Below are 17331 nucleotides of genomic sequence, written 5' to 3' on the forward strand. Positions count from 1 at the left end.
AAAACGAATGATGTACATTCGCCATAGGGCTAATTGGTCGGAGGTTAGTACGTAAAATTATCAACCGTCCCAAAATTTTGAACAGTCTATAAAACATAAAAATGGTGATATGGATTCTAGGACTGACTCAGAGCTAAATACGATCAGTCTTTTCATTTTCAATTCAATGCAATTCAAGTGACTTTATTTCCGGACATAAAGCAATACAAAACAATATAAGGGCCTAACGCGTATACAATGAGTACATAATACTTTGAATCACGTAAGTTTCAACAAAACATGGATACAATTATAATGATATCAACTTTGTTTTCACATAAATAGACAAGTAAGCAATACAATTTTATTTTAAAACTCTAAAAGGAAAAGAGGAATTCACAAGAGAAGCATAGCTTGTCTAAAGGCACAAATTAATACTCTGAAGACCGGTAAGAATCACTGATTGTGACCTCTCGGGCTGCGCTTAGCTGCATACTATAGTACCTGCATGTGTGTCCTCCATTTCATAAAACAAGTAATGCACATTCAGGCGTTAGTTATTGTAACGTTCTGGTCCAAAACACATGCACTCGGCCTCGCCCTGTGTATTTCTGGGTGTTCCATAAGTTGGTTCCACGGACAAAAATGCTCAGTCTGCCGACAAAGTATGCTTCGCCGACGAATGCTCGTTGAAATTGAATGTCACAAATGCTCCGCCGACAATTTTTGCTCGGCAGACATTTGCTCTGCCGACAATATTTGGCAGGATCATATTACGCATGAAAATTGAATGAAAATACTCTCACACACACACACACACACACACACACACACCACTACGCACACGCTAACATAAATATAAGTAAACACATGCGATGCACACACTTATTGGGGAACTGGAATACAATATTGATTAGCAATTGTATTATCAGTTATGAAAAAAACAAAGAATTTAAGTATTTTCTCCTCCTCCTCCGTAATGACCCACCCTCAGAGTGTGTTCCTCTACGTAATCATCAGATGAGTCGCGAATAGCGTAGAAAAGATTAAGCCACTCAAAACCTAGAAAATATAAGTCGCACATTTGTAGCTTTTCTGATCATTCCTAGAAAAAGCAACAAAACACATACACACAAAAAAAAAACCCACACACACCAAAAAAAAAAACTAGAAAAGCACTCCGAGAGCGCAGACCTCCGCCAAGCAGCTCTTTTCCACTCATTCATAGGGCTCGAACAAGCTGGAAATCCATACAATAGGACCTATATAGCCGCATTCACAGTTACAAAATAGTGGGATAACGATCTCGATCCAAGGCTCGAGTATGGAGGGGTAGACAATTTGGATGACATTTAGATTTTGAATTTCATTTGAATTTTAGTTGTGTCCCAAAATCGACTGACAGGCTTCAATTCTTTTTTTTTTTTCAATTCAATTCAATTTACACTGTATTTGTTCAATTCCACCAAGAATAACAAATTACAAAATTGTAATATTGGGCTTCACAGTTTTTTATGCCATTCCCGTAGCAAGATCGGCTGACAAGCAAAGATAAACAACAAAAAGTAAGAGGTTATAGAACCTCTTTGGTTAAACCCTACATTTTTTACACAAATAAGTTGGGTACAGTACTTCCAAGGTAAGATTTCCCATGTATGAAAAAAAGTCTGCCCAACTAGCAGGCCTCTTTAAAAAAGAAAGCCGCCTGCCATGATGCCGCCTCGCCTCCACTCTGGACTACGCCATCTATTGGTGTAAAATCTCTTTGGCAGCAGTACACATACACAGCATAGATAGTAGCAGAACGTGCGTGCATGTAGCTAGCTAGGCCAGTGGCTAGCATGCTTGCTGGAATCTCCTACGCAACCTTTGACCTGCCTTCTGTCTGTCATGCACTGAGATCGTGTGGCAAGCAAAAGCCGGTGTTGGACGGACCTGAACGTGTGGAAATTTCGCCTTAAAACAGGTTTAAATATGCACAGAAACGCTATTTTCAGATACCTCCTGCGGACGCAAGCTCCAAGGAGCTTTTCAACGTCATGCCAGGTAAATATGACTCTGTTCTTTCGTTTGAAATTACAGCCGGCTTGACTCCTTGAGCCTTGCCTTGCCGGTTGGGTCTCTAATCATGCATGGCCATCCATCCATATGAAGGCACGTGAAGCCGTGGCCCGTGCTATGGATTGCCCTACACAGCCAGCAGCACTGCAGGGATTGCAGCTGCACTTAGGCCTAGGGGGCCTAGGGCCTATGTGCTTTTTAGCTGTATGTAGCAGCTACAAACTCAGTCACAAGCTATACAAAAAAGTAAGTCCAACTAGATCTCCATAATATGAAACACCTCTCCGCTCCGGCACTAGAACACTAGTTTCTAGTTTTCGGTGAGTTTCACACCGCTAAGTTGTAGATCTAGACTAGTTGTACATTTAACGTTGTTACTAGATCTAGTACTAACTAGCTAGGTTACATCATAGGCCCTATGTATGGTTGAGGGGTCTAGATATCGCGCACGAAAATTTGAAATGCTCTTATAATAGAAGTTATTCCATAATCGTACCTGAATTTCTCAATTAATATCACGAAAATGCAGAAAAATCACCTCCCAGAATCTCCTGATGATACGATGACGGAGTAGTGCGCTGTCACCGTTTGTATGTCGGACTTTTTTTTTCTGCGTTCAATTTCTCGGGGTATGTAAAGATCGCGCAGCTGCCCTCTGTAGTTTCATACGTGAAAGTGTCTGCCCCTCTGCGGCTGTAACGTGCTCCGGCTTTCGTAGAATATTTTTTCACTTGATATTAAATTTGTCCCTGTTAAGCAACAGCAGTTTTACCTAACTTGTGTATATTATCGTTATTATGATTATATGTGTTATTATTATTATTATTATTATTATTATTATTATTATTATTATTAATGTTATTATTATTATTATCATTATTACTATTATCACCATCATCATCATCATTATCATTTTCATTATTATTATTATCACTTCCACCACCATCATCATTTTGTCATTCTTATTATCATTATTTTCATCATTGATATTTTCATAATCGTTAATGATTTTCATTTATAAAGTTTTCTTACAATATTTCTAATCACTTTAACCAATAATATACATTGTACACGTAATATAAAATGGAAAATAGTAAAATATGAACATATATTTTGTGTGTGTGTGCGTGTGTGTGTTTGTGTGTGTGCTTACCCATTCGTCACCCTCTCATTTTCGTCACCCATTTGTCACACTCTCATCTAATTTGTTTTCTTCAGTATCATTATGGCCCTCCCCTGTCACAAATATATCACAAGTTAGCGCAAGAAATCACAAGCAAATTCAAATTGAAATCACACTTCAACTTCGATAGACTGAAATATTTATTCCTTATAATCGTTGTGTTAAAATTTGACTTAAAACAACATTTATTAACAGTATTTCAGCGTAGCTGGCAGCATACATTGTTCTTGTGTATGATGACGTCACGTGGTAAACGATCGATCGAACAAATTACGAATTCTATCGACTACGAACGAGATAAGCGAGACGACACATCTAGGCTACAACATCCTTAGAACAGATTTTAAGGGAAGGTAGGTTTGTACAAGGTAAAAAATTGGAAATTTAGTGGAAAATTTGTTGGAAATCAAAATTTCTTACCTGCTTCCTTTTCATGTTGAGCGGTAAGTCAGGTATGTTTATTCCATGGGCGTATTGGCAAATTTTGCGCTTAGTCCTACGCGTAATATCGCTTGCTATACGCAGTTACGCTATGCGCGATCATTAGGTCCCTGCGCGAGACCTAGTACCCTTACTATACTACAAATCAAATGATCTCCAAACATGCGCAAACTCACCATGGTTATTCAGTTATTTTGTAAATTACCGGTACCTAAAATCTTGAAAATAATTGCATCTGAGTCTCCAAAGTTGAAAAGAAGTTAGAAATCTAAGTTTTACATGTTTTAACACTTTATCTTTTTAAGTAAAAGTGTCGGAAAATAGAAAAATCTTGATTGATATAAATGCTGTGTACACAACTCACAAGTGATCAGCACAATATAAGATTACAAATACGTTCAGCGCATGCAGTATGTTGTGAAAGGGTCGATTGTTTGATGTGTAATGTTTTGTAATGTGTATGTGCTGCCACTTAGTTATATCTTTCTCTTTCTTTTCTTCTTTCATTTTCAGGTATTCCTAACTTTTCCTTTCCTTTCATATTAATCATTTCTTTGTGTGTTTCTTCTTGTCTGACTTTTCTCAATTTCCTATTCAATCTTACTTTCTTCCTAATTGTTCTATGTTTCCTGCATGGGTTATCTTTCACTCCATCTGCCTTTCCTTTCTTTCCTCTCTCTCCAATATCTTATGTTTCATTGTGATGTATCCTTTTTGTTATTTTTTTTTTTAACCTGTATAATTCTTTCTTTTCTTCGTATTCATCTTTGCTCTCATTTGATTCATCTCTCATTATATTATTCTATTTGGTGCTTTTTTTTCAATCTTTTTCTTTGCTTTCCTCTTCTTTTCAAACGTATCCAACTCTCCCTTGCTTTCCTTTGTAATGCAACTTTCTCTTCTTTCTTTCCATTATCTTTTCTTTTTATTTTTAGTGTACTTTCTGTTTTGAAAACCATGGCATTTGTTTCATTTTTTTTTTCCAGGTTTAACTTTTTGGTATCTTTTCTTTCATTTCCTTTCCCCCCTTTTTCTAATCTTTCCCTTTGTGTTCTTTCACGCTTGTCTTATAACCTTATTTTTTCACAATCTTCTTTCATTTATAAACACACACACACACCCTCACACACACACAACATGATCAACAAGCCCAAACCTAAACCAATCTCTACCACGACTTGGTACAAGCTGAATGGCAGAAAAAAAGTTTATCTTTTTAAAGTTACCTTAGAAGAACTTTCTGTGTTTGCTATAAGATCACTACATTCAGATCAATCACTGTGCTTGTTGCCTTGCCGTGAACGTGTTTTGTATACCATGCTGCACTGTCTAAAATCTGCTTACACTGTGCATCGTAGTTATTGCAGAGCGAACTAAAAGTGTAAAAGTGTCAAAATGGTGAAAATTCCATTTCTATTGAACTTGGGTCTCACTCAGCAGCAAATATTCATGGCAGTTGGATATTTAGAGTGAGTTTATGCATGTTTGGAGATCAATTGACGAAGAGGTGCGAAAGTACACTAGCGCCCACGTCTCCTGCCCTGCATATAAACGTCCATATTACTTGTAATTACAACGTTGGTGGAGTGCAGCTAATTCCGAGTGTACTGATGGGACAGAAACAAACAGACAGCAGCACGAACACGTGTACAGTCCTGCTACTTCTTTTAACAAAGAATCTTCTCTTTTAATATTTTACTGATAATAACTGGAATCCCACTAAACTGGAGTAGAAAATAATCTTGATTTTGTTAGACCTAATAATACAAAACCAGAAAGTTTCGCCTGCATGAAACTTCAGCGAATTTCGCGAAGAGCCAAGATTCACAAAAGTAAAATGCACATGAAAGTGTTTCACTGTTTGTCTAGACAATGCATGGAATGCCAGTGGCAGTTCCAGATAAGTTTCATGAGGATTCAAGCTGATTGGCAAAGGGAAACGTGCAAAAGTGCTGATAGGTGAACATAGCAAGGGCTAATCAATGAGTCTTTTGTTCCATCCTGAAAATTTCATCATCTAGGCAAACTCGAAGGTAGCAGTCCTGGGTGCAGCAGGTGGCATAGGGCAGCCACTCTCACTCCTCCTGAAGCAGAATCCACTGGTCAGCCACTTGGCCCTCTACGACATCGTCCACACCCCGGGCGTCGCTGCCGACCTCAGTCACATCGAGAGCAGGGCCCAGGTCACAGGACACGTTGGGGCAGAGCAGCTAAACGATGCCCTCAAGGGCTGTGATGTGGTCGTTATTCCCGCTGGAGTGCCAAGGAAACCCGGTAAATTTCTCACCATCTCTCTCTCTCTCTCTCTCTTGGATTTCTCTGAGCTTTTGGGGAGAATGTCAAGTTCTTTCAGATTGAGTGACTTGTTTTTGAAGTCAAAGTACACCATAGATAAAGTTCAATAGAGTCTTCATTGATAACTTCTTTGATCTCATTGTATTCTCATTGACATATGAGATAAGATAACACAGTTTTTAAAAGAGAAATTAGATAATGATCGGAAATGAATATTTCACTTATTTAAAAGTCTTAGATGTTGGTGTGTGTATATATATATTTTCTTTCTTTTGTACTCAAAATAGCTCTTTATGTATACTGGTAAGTAGTCCTTGACAGATTGTCTTGTAGTCAAGGCTGGAATAAACTCAAGGAGGATTGTGAATATGTGATATTTGCTTTCTTTTGGGGGGACATTACTGAAGTCAAACCAACAAACCAACTTCTTTCTTTTATCCATTATACTGTAAAACACGATATATTTGCGGCATGGAAATTTCGCGAATTGCAACTAGCTTCCAGTGCATATTGTGTATGCAAGAACTTTCATGTACATTTTAATTTCACGATTGTCGGCGCTCATGACATTTGCGAAATTAAAATGCACACCAACATTCTTCGTTTTACAGTGCTCTGCGACGTGACTTTCAGTACAAGGAAAACTTGTTATAATGAGGTCATGCACCAGAACCATAAAATTTACCTCATTATGAGTTGTAAACATATTAAAACTATAGACCTGCGAGATATAGAAATGAATATGGGGACTGCCAAAATCACTTTGTTTAAAGCAAGCTCGCTAGAACAGAGCTTTTCTATGTTAGGAAAAATGTTGAATTTCTGAGATTTGCCTTCGTTGTTGTGCTGTGCAGGTATGACCCGTGATGACCTCTTCAATACAAACGCCTCAATTGTGCGAGATCTCTGTGAAGCAGCAGCCAAGACGTGCCCAGAGGCCCTCGTTGGAGTCGTCACAAACCCAGTAAGTAACAACAGTGTTGCTGGTGTGCAGATGGGAAGGAGGGCAAGGGTTTTCTCACAAGAAAGTGTGAATGCTGTAGATGTAGACTGGTGTGAAACTATTCATGTTGCTGGCAAGAGGAAACAAAGCCTGTCTAAGCAAGCAAACCAGGAATGCATGGTACTTTCCTCTGTGTTCATTGCAACTTGTGTGAATTGCAAAATCAAAAGTATGTCTATTAGGATTTTGTCATGTTTAAAATTGCACGTGGTGGATGTAAGGCTTTCTTTCTGCTAGAACAGTAAGGATATGTATATTATATGCGATGGAAATTAATTTAAAGAAATGGGTCAGGTGATAAAAATATTTGTACCAGTGAAAATTTACTTCTTTTGGTATGTACTGGTGTGTTGGCTCAGTGAGTAGAGCGGTTGCCCTCACAATCGGGAGGTCGTGGGTTCAAACCCCGGCCGCGTCATACCAAAAGACGTTAAAAGATGGGAGTTGCTGCTACCTTGTTTGCCGTTCAACAGTTGAAAAGGTTAGAGCAACGTCGATCTGGCGCTGCTCAGTGGCTGCCGGGCCCACGATCAATTGGGCAAAAAGAATTTCCATTCTCGGACAATAAAATTTGGAGTTTATATCCAAAACAATTATTATTGTTATTATTATATATATTTGTTAGCAAACAGTTACCACTGAGCTGGTAAATTTGATTTGATGGCTTAATTAGATGGATAATCATACTTCAGTGCAATGCAGATATCTTCACTAGAAAACTAGATCCAAGATTTGGAGAAACAAGTTGTGAATATCAATGTTGTCATTATTGTTTTCTTCTGGCAGGTAAACTCAACAGTCCCCATAGCTGCTGAGGTCTACAAGAAGTTGGGTGTCTACCAGCCCAACAAGATCTTTGGAGTGACGACGCTGGACGTGGTCCGTGCCAACACATTTGTCGCTGAATCCAAAGGCAACGATGTTTCGGCCACCTCAGTCCCTGTCATTGGCGGTCATGCTGGCATCACGATTATCCCACTGCTGTCACAGGTACGTCAGTAGACAATAAGGGCTCTAGCTGTCAAAGTATGTGTAGATAAGACTCTTGACTTTCAATCAAAGGTCCGTAGTTCAAATCCTGTTACGGGAACTCAAACCCAAAGAGCAATGTCGATTGAGTGAAAGCAGCAACATCAGTAGTAGAACACATCAGTGAAAGTTTGAGGAAAATCGGACAATCAATGCAAAAGTTATGAATTTTTAAAGTTTGGTGTTGGAAGCACTGGATGAGGAGACTGCTAGAGGTTATGACATATGTGTGGACAACAATATAAAGAAAATATAAAGGAAATTCCACAAAAATTCACTTTTCTAGCATAATGAAGGAGCACTTGACTAAACCGCTTTCAGAAAGCAGGGGGAATGATTGCTACCCTTAACATATGTCTGTAATGAGTTGATGGAATGTGTAATTTTCATGAAAAATGAATTTTTGTGGAATTCCCTATATATTTTCTTAATATTGTTGTCCACACAAACGTCATAAGCTCTAGTAGTCTTCTCATCCAGAGGTTTCTACACCAAAACTTTAAAAAATCATAACTTTTGCATTGATTGTCCGATTTTCCTCAAACTTTCACTGATATGTTCTATTAATGTTGCTGCTTTCACTCAATCCACATTTCTCTTTGGGTTTGGGTTTCCTTGAAGTGCCCGCGTCCTTGGACAATATGTTTTTACCCTCCTTGTCCCTCTCAATCCAGGTATATCAATGGGTACTTTGCAACGCTAGGGTGATAAAGAGACATGAAACTCGTCACTGAAGATGAGTTGGTGATACGCTGCGTTGATATTAGATACCGGTCATCCGTGGTCGACAATGAAAAGAATGTGAATATGAAACGTTATCTGAAAAAAGTTAAACAATAATCAAAAACAAGTGTCCTGCGAGCATTGATCCCTCAAATGCGTGCATGTGAAACCGATACTCTAACCACTCGGCCACGGAACATCCATGGAAATGGTAAGACAAAAAAACAATGTATGGATATATTAACAGGGGGAAAAGTCAATGCCCACAAACGTGGCAGCGTGAACATGTATTGCTAGATGGAAATGCAGCCTTGTAATGACTGATGGTGGTATGCCATTTCTGGCAATTGGGGAAAAAATACGTCCTGTCGACATAACACGTAAAATTGGCTGATTTTGATCCCGTGCCTCTTGTAATCACTATTTTCAGTGTGATGATGTCATCAAATTACAAAACAATGACATGGACTTGAAAGACAATTGTTCAAAGTACAACATGATATTCATCGTACGTCGTCATTATATACTATGATCAGTTTGACAAATCCAGCCTGCAAAATTTTGCAGCAGTTGAAGCAATGTGGTCTCCAACACAAAACAAAGGGATATTGTGTGTGTGTTTGTGTGTGTGCGTATAGGTGCGTTTACATGCGAACGTGATTTCTACATGGAAGAAGGTGTAATACTCCATTGAAGAAAAAAAAGTAAAAGATAAAAGTATTTTGTTTCGTGCTCTTGTGGGGTTCGAACCCGCACGTGTGCAACCGCACGTCTCTGAGACGTTGCCTTTAACCTCTCGGCCATACGTCTCGACGAGAAAATATGAGGAACGTAAGCTTATATGTTAAAGATGAATCTGGAATCGTTTCGTCCTCATTCCATTCTCATTTTCAGAATTGTCAACCTGATGAGGAGATTTGAAAAAATAAAATGCATGATTACTGCAGCTTATTGTCTCAGCTACAACATAGTGCTGGTTCCTTAGAATAGGACAGTACAATCGATCCGATTTAAGTTAGCTGTATGAGATGAGTCCTTGCCATATACATGATAGTCAAATACTGGTTTGAATGATAATGATAGAGATATACTGGCTATGACTTGTCTGACTTGTCCTCAGAAGTTTACTTATGTGCAAGTATGATTGAGTGAAGTGGAATAATGCTGTGGCAGAGCTATTTCTCTGGTCCCAAGAGACTGGAGGTCAGGTAAAATGGACTCTTGCCTATTTCTGTGAACAAGATTCATATTTCATATGGAACAAAGGTCTCAGTGTTGGGCTTCCGTCCTCAATAAAATGATCCCCCCTTATTGCCGCAGATACCCCTACTGAAGGATTCAACATTCTCCCATGGAAGAAAATGTGTCGTTGGGTGTGTTCTTCAGTTTGATGATATTTTCATCATTTGATATAATTGCTTGAATACCTAGCCACAAGTTACTTTTATTTGCTTTCCTCCCCCTTCTCCTTATCCCCTGCAGGCCACACCAGCAGTGTCCTTCTCAGATGAAGAGCGTGAGAAGCTCACAGTCCGCATCCAGAATGCTGGTACAGAAGTTGTGGAGGCCAAAGCTGGAGCTGTAAGTTGGTCTGCCACTCTTGTGCATGCATGCTGTGAACTAGTACATTCAGTGCTGCACTTACACAGCCCTGTCTTTTAGCACTGTGAAGCCATCATTGCAATATAATGTAATTCCACTGATATCATAAGAAAACCAGTGTACTTTTGTTGTTGTTGAATGATTATTAACACTAGCGCATAGAATAATTTCTCTCTCTTTGACTTGGCAATGAAGATAACACATGATCATCATATATTATTAGAGATGATGTTTTGAACCATAGTTGCACAAAGCTACTTGAAAATACTGAAGGACATGATCCTGATGACGTTTGAAACAAGATCTGGGTTTTGGTATGAGTAGTTTTTTGACATTTTCTGCATTAGGACTGAATATTTGATTTTTGAATAATATCGATCTGTGGATGAGCTATTGGAAACCTTGCATTCATTGCACTATGTTCTCTCTATTATTTAAACTGGTCTTTTTGACATAAGAGTAAAAGTTTGTAGTGTTGGTCGTGCTGTTTCCAGAACAATTCTTAGATATTAGTGTGGTAACATGTAGTAGTCAAAATATATTGTGTAGATGTTTCAATATTCACAGAGATGCACAGAACTGGGATTGAAAGCTGAGGGTATTGTTCAGGATGAACAAGACAGTTCATAGTGAGAATGGTTTCTCTAAAGTTGCACTAGTACTCTCGTTCGCTTTCATTCAGCTAACTATAAACCTTTCTGTCAATATTTCATGAGACACTTTCATCCGTTTTTTGTTGTTGTTGTTGTTGTTGTTGTAGTTCTAACATTAAAATGTGGATTGAATTTTTACTTCTTATAACCGGAATTTTGTTACAACCGTGTTTGTTATAACGGGAGTGCACTGTACTGTAGTTGGATCATTTTTTTCTTTCTACTCTGTTTGTATGTAGTAGTGAAAAATATCGATTTGATCTTACTTTCATTGACAGGGATCAGCCACTCTGTCCATGGCCTACGCAGCAGCAAGATTCACCTCCTCAGTAAGTCTTGTATTTGTGTGTGTTGGTTGTTTTGTTTTCCTCGGATTTCCTCCCTTTCCCTGAATTCTTACACAGCAATCACTATGTTCACCTCTCTCTTCTTTTCTATCCGTTGCTTTGACTTTTCATGTCTTTACTTCTCTTTCCTTGTAATGTGTTTTATTTTTCTTCTCTTTCTTTACTTGAAAGTATTCTTTACTCCCTTTGTTCTTTTCATCTCTCCTCTTATACTTACTTTCCTACTTTTTGCTTCTTCTCTTCTTTACATTTCTCTTTCCTTCCCCACATCCTCTCCCGTAAGTTTAGAGGCCATGGCATGCAGCAATGTTTTCCATAATCACATCTTATGTTCTGAGATGTGAAATTCTGTGTCGCTCTATTCTACATTTGTGAGTTATGTAAAGGTGCTTCATTATCATGAAGGGGTATAAGAGTATTCATGTGCAGTTCTCTCCTGCGTGGGTGAGTGATGGAGAAAAGCAGTTTAATTGTTAAGTCAGCATATAGGTGCTCAGCGTGTCTAAACGCATGATTCGATCTAGAGTACTACAAAGCGATATAGCGTCTGAGACTGTGTAAACACGGATACAATTCTCTTCTGTGCAGCTTCTGGAGGCATTGGGTGGCAAGGAAGGAGTCATCGAGTGTGCGTTTGTCGACTCAGACCAGACAGAAGCTGCATTCTTTGCCAACCCCATCTTGCTTGGTGTAAGTATTATTCGTCATTCTCTGCCTCCTATTTTTAGTTGGCCTTTTAGAGGAATGTAACATTTTCACTATGATAGTTACCCAAATTAATTTTTATCTATCAGTTGTCTGTAGTAATATGCAGCAGGAGGGCAGGGCATGCACCAAATATCAAATTGAAATGCCTTCAGTTCTAATCTCATTCAGAAAAGACAGAAAAAAAAATGCGAGTAATATGTCTTACATTTTTATCTCTTCTGTGCCCTGTTTCATATAAAGATGCAGTCAGACATAAGTGAGAAAACCAAACATAAGTCAGTTATCAGCCAATCAGAACCGAGTATTCAGAGATTTTATTATTATTATTATCATTATTATTATTATTATTATTATTATTATTATTATTATTATTATTATTATTATTATTATTATTATTATTAATAATTTATTTATTTATTTATTTTTTTTTTTTTTTTTGGGGGGGGGGGGGGAGGGGGTCAATGTAGGCAAGCAGGTACACAGGTTTGTAGAAGCCTGAAATACAGGTACATGTACAATCATTGTGTCCCACTCGAACTGCCAATAAAAGTCAAGAGAATTTCCTTAGTGACAATCATGTAGGCTTTGTCGTCATCATATACCAATGCACGTATCCTCCCTGCTGTATCAAGTCTGTTTCCTTCATTTGATCTCTGGTCTCTTTTTACCTGTAGAAAAATGGCATGGAGAAGAACCTGGGCTTCGGAACACTCTCCGACTACGAGAAGAAGCTTGTCCAGGCTGCAATGGCAGAGCTACAGGGAAGCATCAAGAAGGGAATCGAATTTGCCAACAAATAGACCCATTCACCTCTCACAGAAGGCATAGCAGGAACTATTTTGTACCAAAAAAGGAAGGCATTTTAAGTTTTTTGTATCCTGGTGTGCCTCCATTCCAGAATACACATTTTCTTTTAGTTTGTTTATGTGAGCAGATTTGAAAAGTGTGATTCCCCCAGTATTTTGTTTTTGTGTTTGATACTGTTGATCTATCTCTCTCTCTCTTTCCTTTCGCACGCTTAGCATGGCTGTTTTCATTTGCATGGTTGTTCATGCAAGGAACAGTATTACCAAAATAACACTTGGAATATTGTGAAAAACAAATTCTCCATTTGGTATTGACGACAGATATCAAATGTACAGAATTGGATCCTATTGTTAAAAAGACAGTTGAATGCCAGTCCATGTTTTAAGTTTCAACAGATGCAGGGTTGGTATGAACAAACTTCAGAGGTATCAGTCGAAAAGTGACAGGGTGAATTGAAACATACACTTTCTTTGTTTTAATTTCGCTAAAGAAATCACCATACAGAAATGAATTAAGATAAGTTTATGAAATTGATTCTCATCACTTTGATTTCTAGAGAGATTCTGTGGTGCTGCCAAATATACTATTATGTGAGTAGTCAGGCATTGTAGATCTTTTTATTTTTAATGTTAGAGTAAACAGTGCTCTGTATTGCTGTTAATATGAAGATGATTACAGAGCTTTCAGACCTGACAAAGAGCATTATCTATATATTTGTCCCCAGAGAGCAAAGATGATTTGCACAGCAAATTTAATGTGTGATAATCTGAGAGATTAGTAGCAGCTTCCAATGTCGCGTCTGTTAAAAGTTGCCATTCAATTCGACATATTAATATATTCCATGTTGGGACGCCACGCTCGCAGGTGTCCCTGTAATAAAGAGAAATGAATACATACCTTGAAATTTCACGACCTACTTTGTTGATGGTTTGGAGTACCTACTTGTAATGGCTTTGACTGCACTGTAAGGTTCAAGTAAAGTACATTGTAGGATTATGTAAGTATATGTATACATGTAGATATCATTCATTGTGCTTCAGCTACAGACCCATGAAGGGTGCCAAACTGTTCGGTACAAAGTTTACTCCCATGCTATTGACTTAAAACATTTATTACAGATAGCAAACTGCACATCGTGTTCGCAATAAGCAAATATCTGAAACGTCGGCATTATCTGCTCTTAACGATACAGCTTTCAATCAAGTTAATGATATTTTTTTTTTTCTCTTTCTACTTAGAAGAATCATTCTTTGCAACTTTTTATCAGCTTTTAAAAGTATGAATTAGTCCCATCATTTTGCGATGGTAGCCTTGATGGATTAGCAATTTTAATGTCAGCTTTGTAAAAGTTGACATTCAGGTTTTGATCTGTCGGTGTATTCTGTGCAGGTTAACATATTCGGATGTGAATGTGTGTGTGTGTGTATGTGTGTGTACGTGTCTGTGTGTGTGTGTGCATTTAGGATAGGTTGGATGTCTGTCTGTACACATGCGCACACATATTTATAGATAGTGGGAGAGAGAACCAATTTTTCAGACTGCTGCACAAAACAGAATACACATACATTGTATAACCCAACACAGGAGCCACTGTCTTGCCTTGCACATTAATGTTCCATCCCATCTTTCACGCGTTGTACAGTATACAAATATTGATATTTGATTTTTATTTGTTTAAAACTAATCAGAAATACATAGCTTCACAATAGCAACTGAATACAGGTTGGAAATTCGATCCTACATAACCATTCACAATGTGTTACGTAGAGAGCATAAACTACAGGCTGTACCATTGTTAGTTTCCATTCGAACCATGGGTTTGCCAGGAAATCTGAACTGACTACAACTTCTGTAATAATAATACATGCAATAATAAATAACACTTATATAGTGCTTAATACTGACATTTCTGAGCACATTATTGCAGGAAAAAATTAATAATTAAATCAAAGTACATCATTATGTACATATAATGATAAACATCAACAACAACAAAAATTGGGATTGAGTAAATAGTTTTCAGCAATGATTCAAACTTATCAAGACTTTCAGCATGTTCCAAAGAGATGGAGAAATAACAGAAAAAGTCCTATCACCATTACAGGTACAGGTGCGAGGACAATGTGATAGTTGGAGAGTGGAGGAAGAACGGAGAGATCGGTTTGACGTGGAGGAGCGATGAGAAATCAAGTCCTTGAGATAAGATGGGGCAAGAGTATTATATATCTTATAAACAATAAGCAATTTTGTGCAAAGAATTCTATTCAAATTTGTGAACTCGGGCTGATTTGACTTTGTTAAAGTGATATTACATATAATTTATGTATTTATTTATTTTTATGCCTCCGCCACGAAGTGGTGCCGGAGGCATTATGTTTTCGGGTTGTCCGTCCGTCCGTCCGCTTTCGTTTACGCGATAACTTGAGTAATATTTACTGGAATTTTACCAAACTTGGTCCAAGTATGAAGTATGATGGGGCAATTATTTGATTAGATTTTGGGTGAAATCGGCTGAAGGTCAAAGGTCAAAGGTCAAGGTCAAATCATGAAATTGTATCCGTTTACGCGATAACTCAAGACTGGATGGAGCAAATTTCACCAAACTTTGTTGGAGGATGATGTATGATGGGACAATTACTTGATTAGTTTTTCAGTGAAATCGGACAGAGGTCAAAGGTCAAAGATCAAGGTCAAATCCTAAAATTTATCTGTTTACGTGATAACTCAAAACTGGATGAAGCAGCTTTCACCAAACTTGGTCCAAGGATGATGTATGATGGGACAATTAGTTGAGTAGATTTTAGTGACATTGGCAAGAGGTCAAAGGTCAAAAGGTCAAGGTCAAATGCTACAAATGTTGCAATTTCCCCCATATCTATGCAATGCCCGAAGGTATTTTCTTGAAACTTGGTGTGGACATGTACTACTGCGTAAAGATTCTCCAGAGAGAGTTTCATGTCATAAGGTCAAAGGTCAAAAGGTCAAAGGTTAGGTGAAAATGTTGCAATCTTTTCTCTCAAATGCTTCAATGTATCTTCGTGGAACTTGGTACATATGCATGTACTGTCTGGCAGGGATTATCTAGGGAATTTAGGGGTCATGGGTCAATAGTCAGGGGTCAAAGGTCAAGGTCAACTCCTCAAAATTTTACTATTTCCCTCATATACTAGTATATGCAATGCTTGCATTATTAGTTTCAAAACTTAATACATGCATTACCTAATGGAGATTCTCCGGTAAATTTCCAGCCAGAAGGTCAAAGGTTAAGGGTCAAAGGCCAGGTTTCAATGCCCCCCCCAAAAAAAAAAAAAAAAATATATATATATATTTTGTACCGTCATCACATTCTTTCTTCGTACCTTGGAAATTACTCATTGCATAAACTTTCCCAAAATTCCCCAAATATGTGTACCTGCACTCTTAGAAAAATTATAGCAAACCCAGTTCAAGACATTTCTGACAAACCTGTCATTTCAATATTTTGCCAGTTATGTGAAACTGTCATGGATCACACATTGTGAAGACATTGTACTATACGCCTATTGGGAGAATCATGCATTATGGCGGAGGCATCAGTCGCCATAGCGACATTTCTAGTTTATTCATTCATTCATTCATTCATTCATTCATTCATTCATTCATTCATTCATTCATTCATTCATTCATTCATTCATTCATTCATTCATTCAGTTTTATTTAAAAAGAGAACAGGGTAGTTCACGTCCAGGGCCCAAGGGCCTGCTTTTCAAGTGAGCCCTGTTACAAATAGCACATACTGCGAGTAAAAATCACATAATACAACAGCAACAAAAAAGAAAGCAAATGAACATGTAGAAACAAACAAGATGTGATATATACATAAGTAAAAAAACAAAACAAAACAAAATTAAAAGATAAGAGGGGTGAGAAATTATCATAAGCAAGCCTCAAGGTCGAATGAATTACGTTACCAAAGTGTACAAAACAATGAGCAAGAAGTGATTTAGTAACGAGTAGAAAGTACGCTTACATGTTGAGACGACAAGATAGCCTGGGCCTGAATGAACTACTAGTATGTATCAGGAAGGTGGCTCATTTTGCACACTAAAAAGCCAAATTCACTCCTGCTAGAATTACGGACGCTGTGGAAAATTACGTTCTCTCACGACGGCGTTCAACTTAGATTTGTATTTCTGGAAGTATTTATATCCGTGATCAAAGGTTTCATTGCCGAGATGTCTTAATATTTGCACCAATCATTTGATACAAAGAACGAATAATTATCGTAACAACATTTCCTCTATGTCAGTATGTTCTCCGATTTATTTAATCGATTTCAGCACAACAAACTAACAGTACAACAAACTAGAAAGTACAGAAAACTGAAAATGCAAAGATTCTTTGAGGAGGAACATATTGCAGCTGTAGGAACTTTTATGCATAATGTACCATTGGATTGTGTATTTGGTTATAAACATTGATAAGGGAGTTCAAGGTTGCGATTTGCGCATGTGCAAAATA

The 17331-nt window shown here is 37.9% G+C and overlaps 1 protein-coding gene across 1 annotated transcript; it reads left to right on the top strand.

Annotated features, from left to right (window-relative positions):
• Nucleotides 1-1874: 1874 nt before the first annotated feature.
• On the top strand, nucleotides 1875-13725 carry LOC140226912 (malate dehydrogenase, mitochondrial-like). The gene is made up of 8 exons (XM_072307342.1): nucleotides 1875-2025; nucleotides 5686-5938; nucleotides 6814-6923; nucleotides 7749-7952; nucleotides 10197-10295; nucleotides 11248-11298; nucleotides 11905-12006; nucleotides 12699-13725. The coding sequence occupies exons 1-8, from the start codon at nucleotides 1954-1956 to the stop codon at nucleotides 12822-12824; spliced, it is 1017 nt and encodes a 338-aa protein (XP_072163443.1). The 5' UTR covers nucleotides 1875-1953; the 3' UTR covers nucleotides 12825-13725.
• Nucleotides 13726-17331: the final 3606 nt, after the last annotated feature.

The sequence above is a fragment of the Diadema setosum genome, chromosome 4 (genome assembly GCF_964275005.1).
Source record: "Diadema setosum chromosome 4, eeDiaSeto1, whole genome shotgun sequence".
NCBI classification, from domain to species: domain Eukaryota; kingdom Metazoa; phylum Echinodermata; class Echinoidea; order Diadematoida; family Diadematidae; genus Diadema; species Diadema setosum.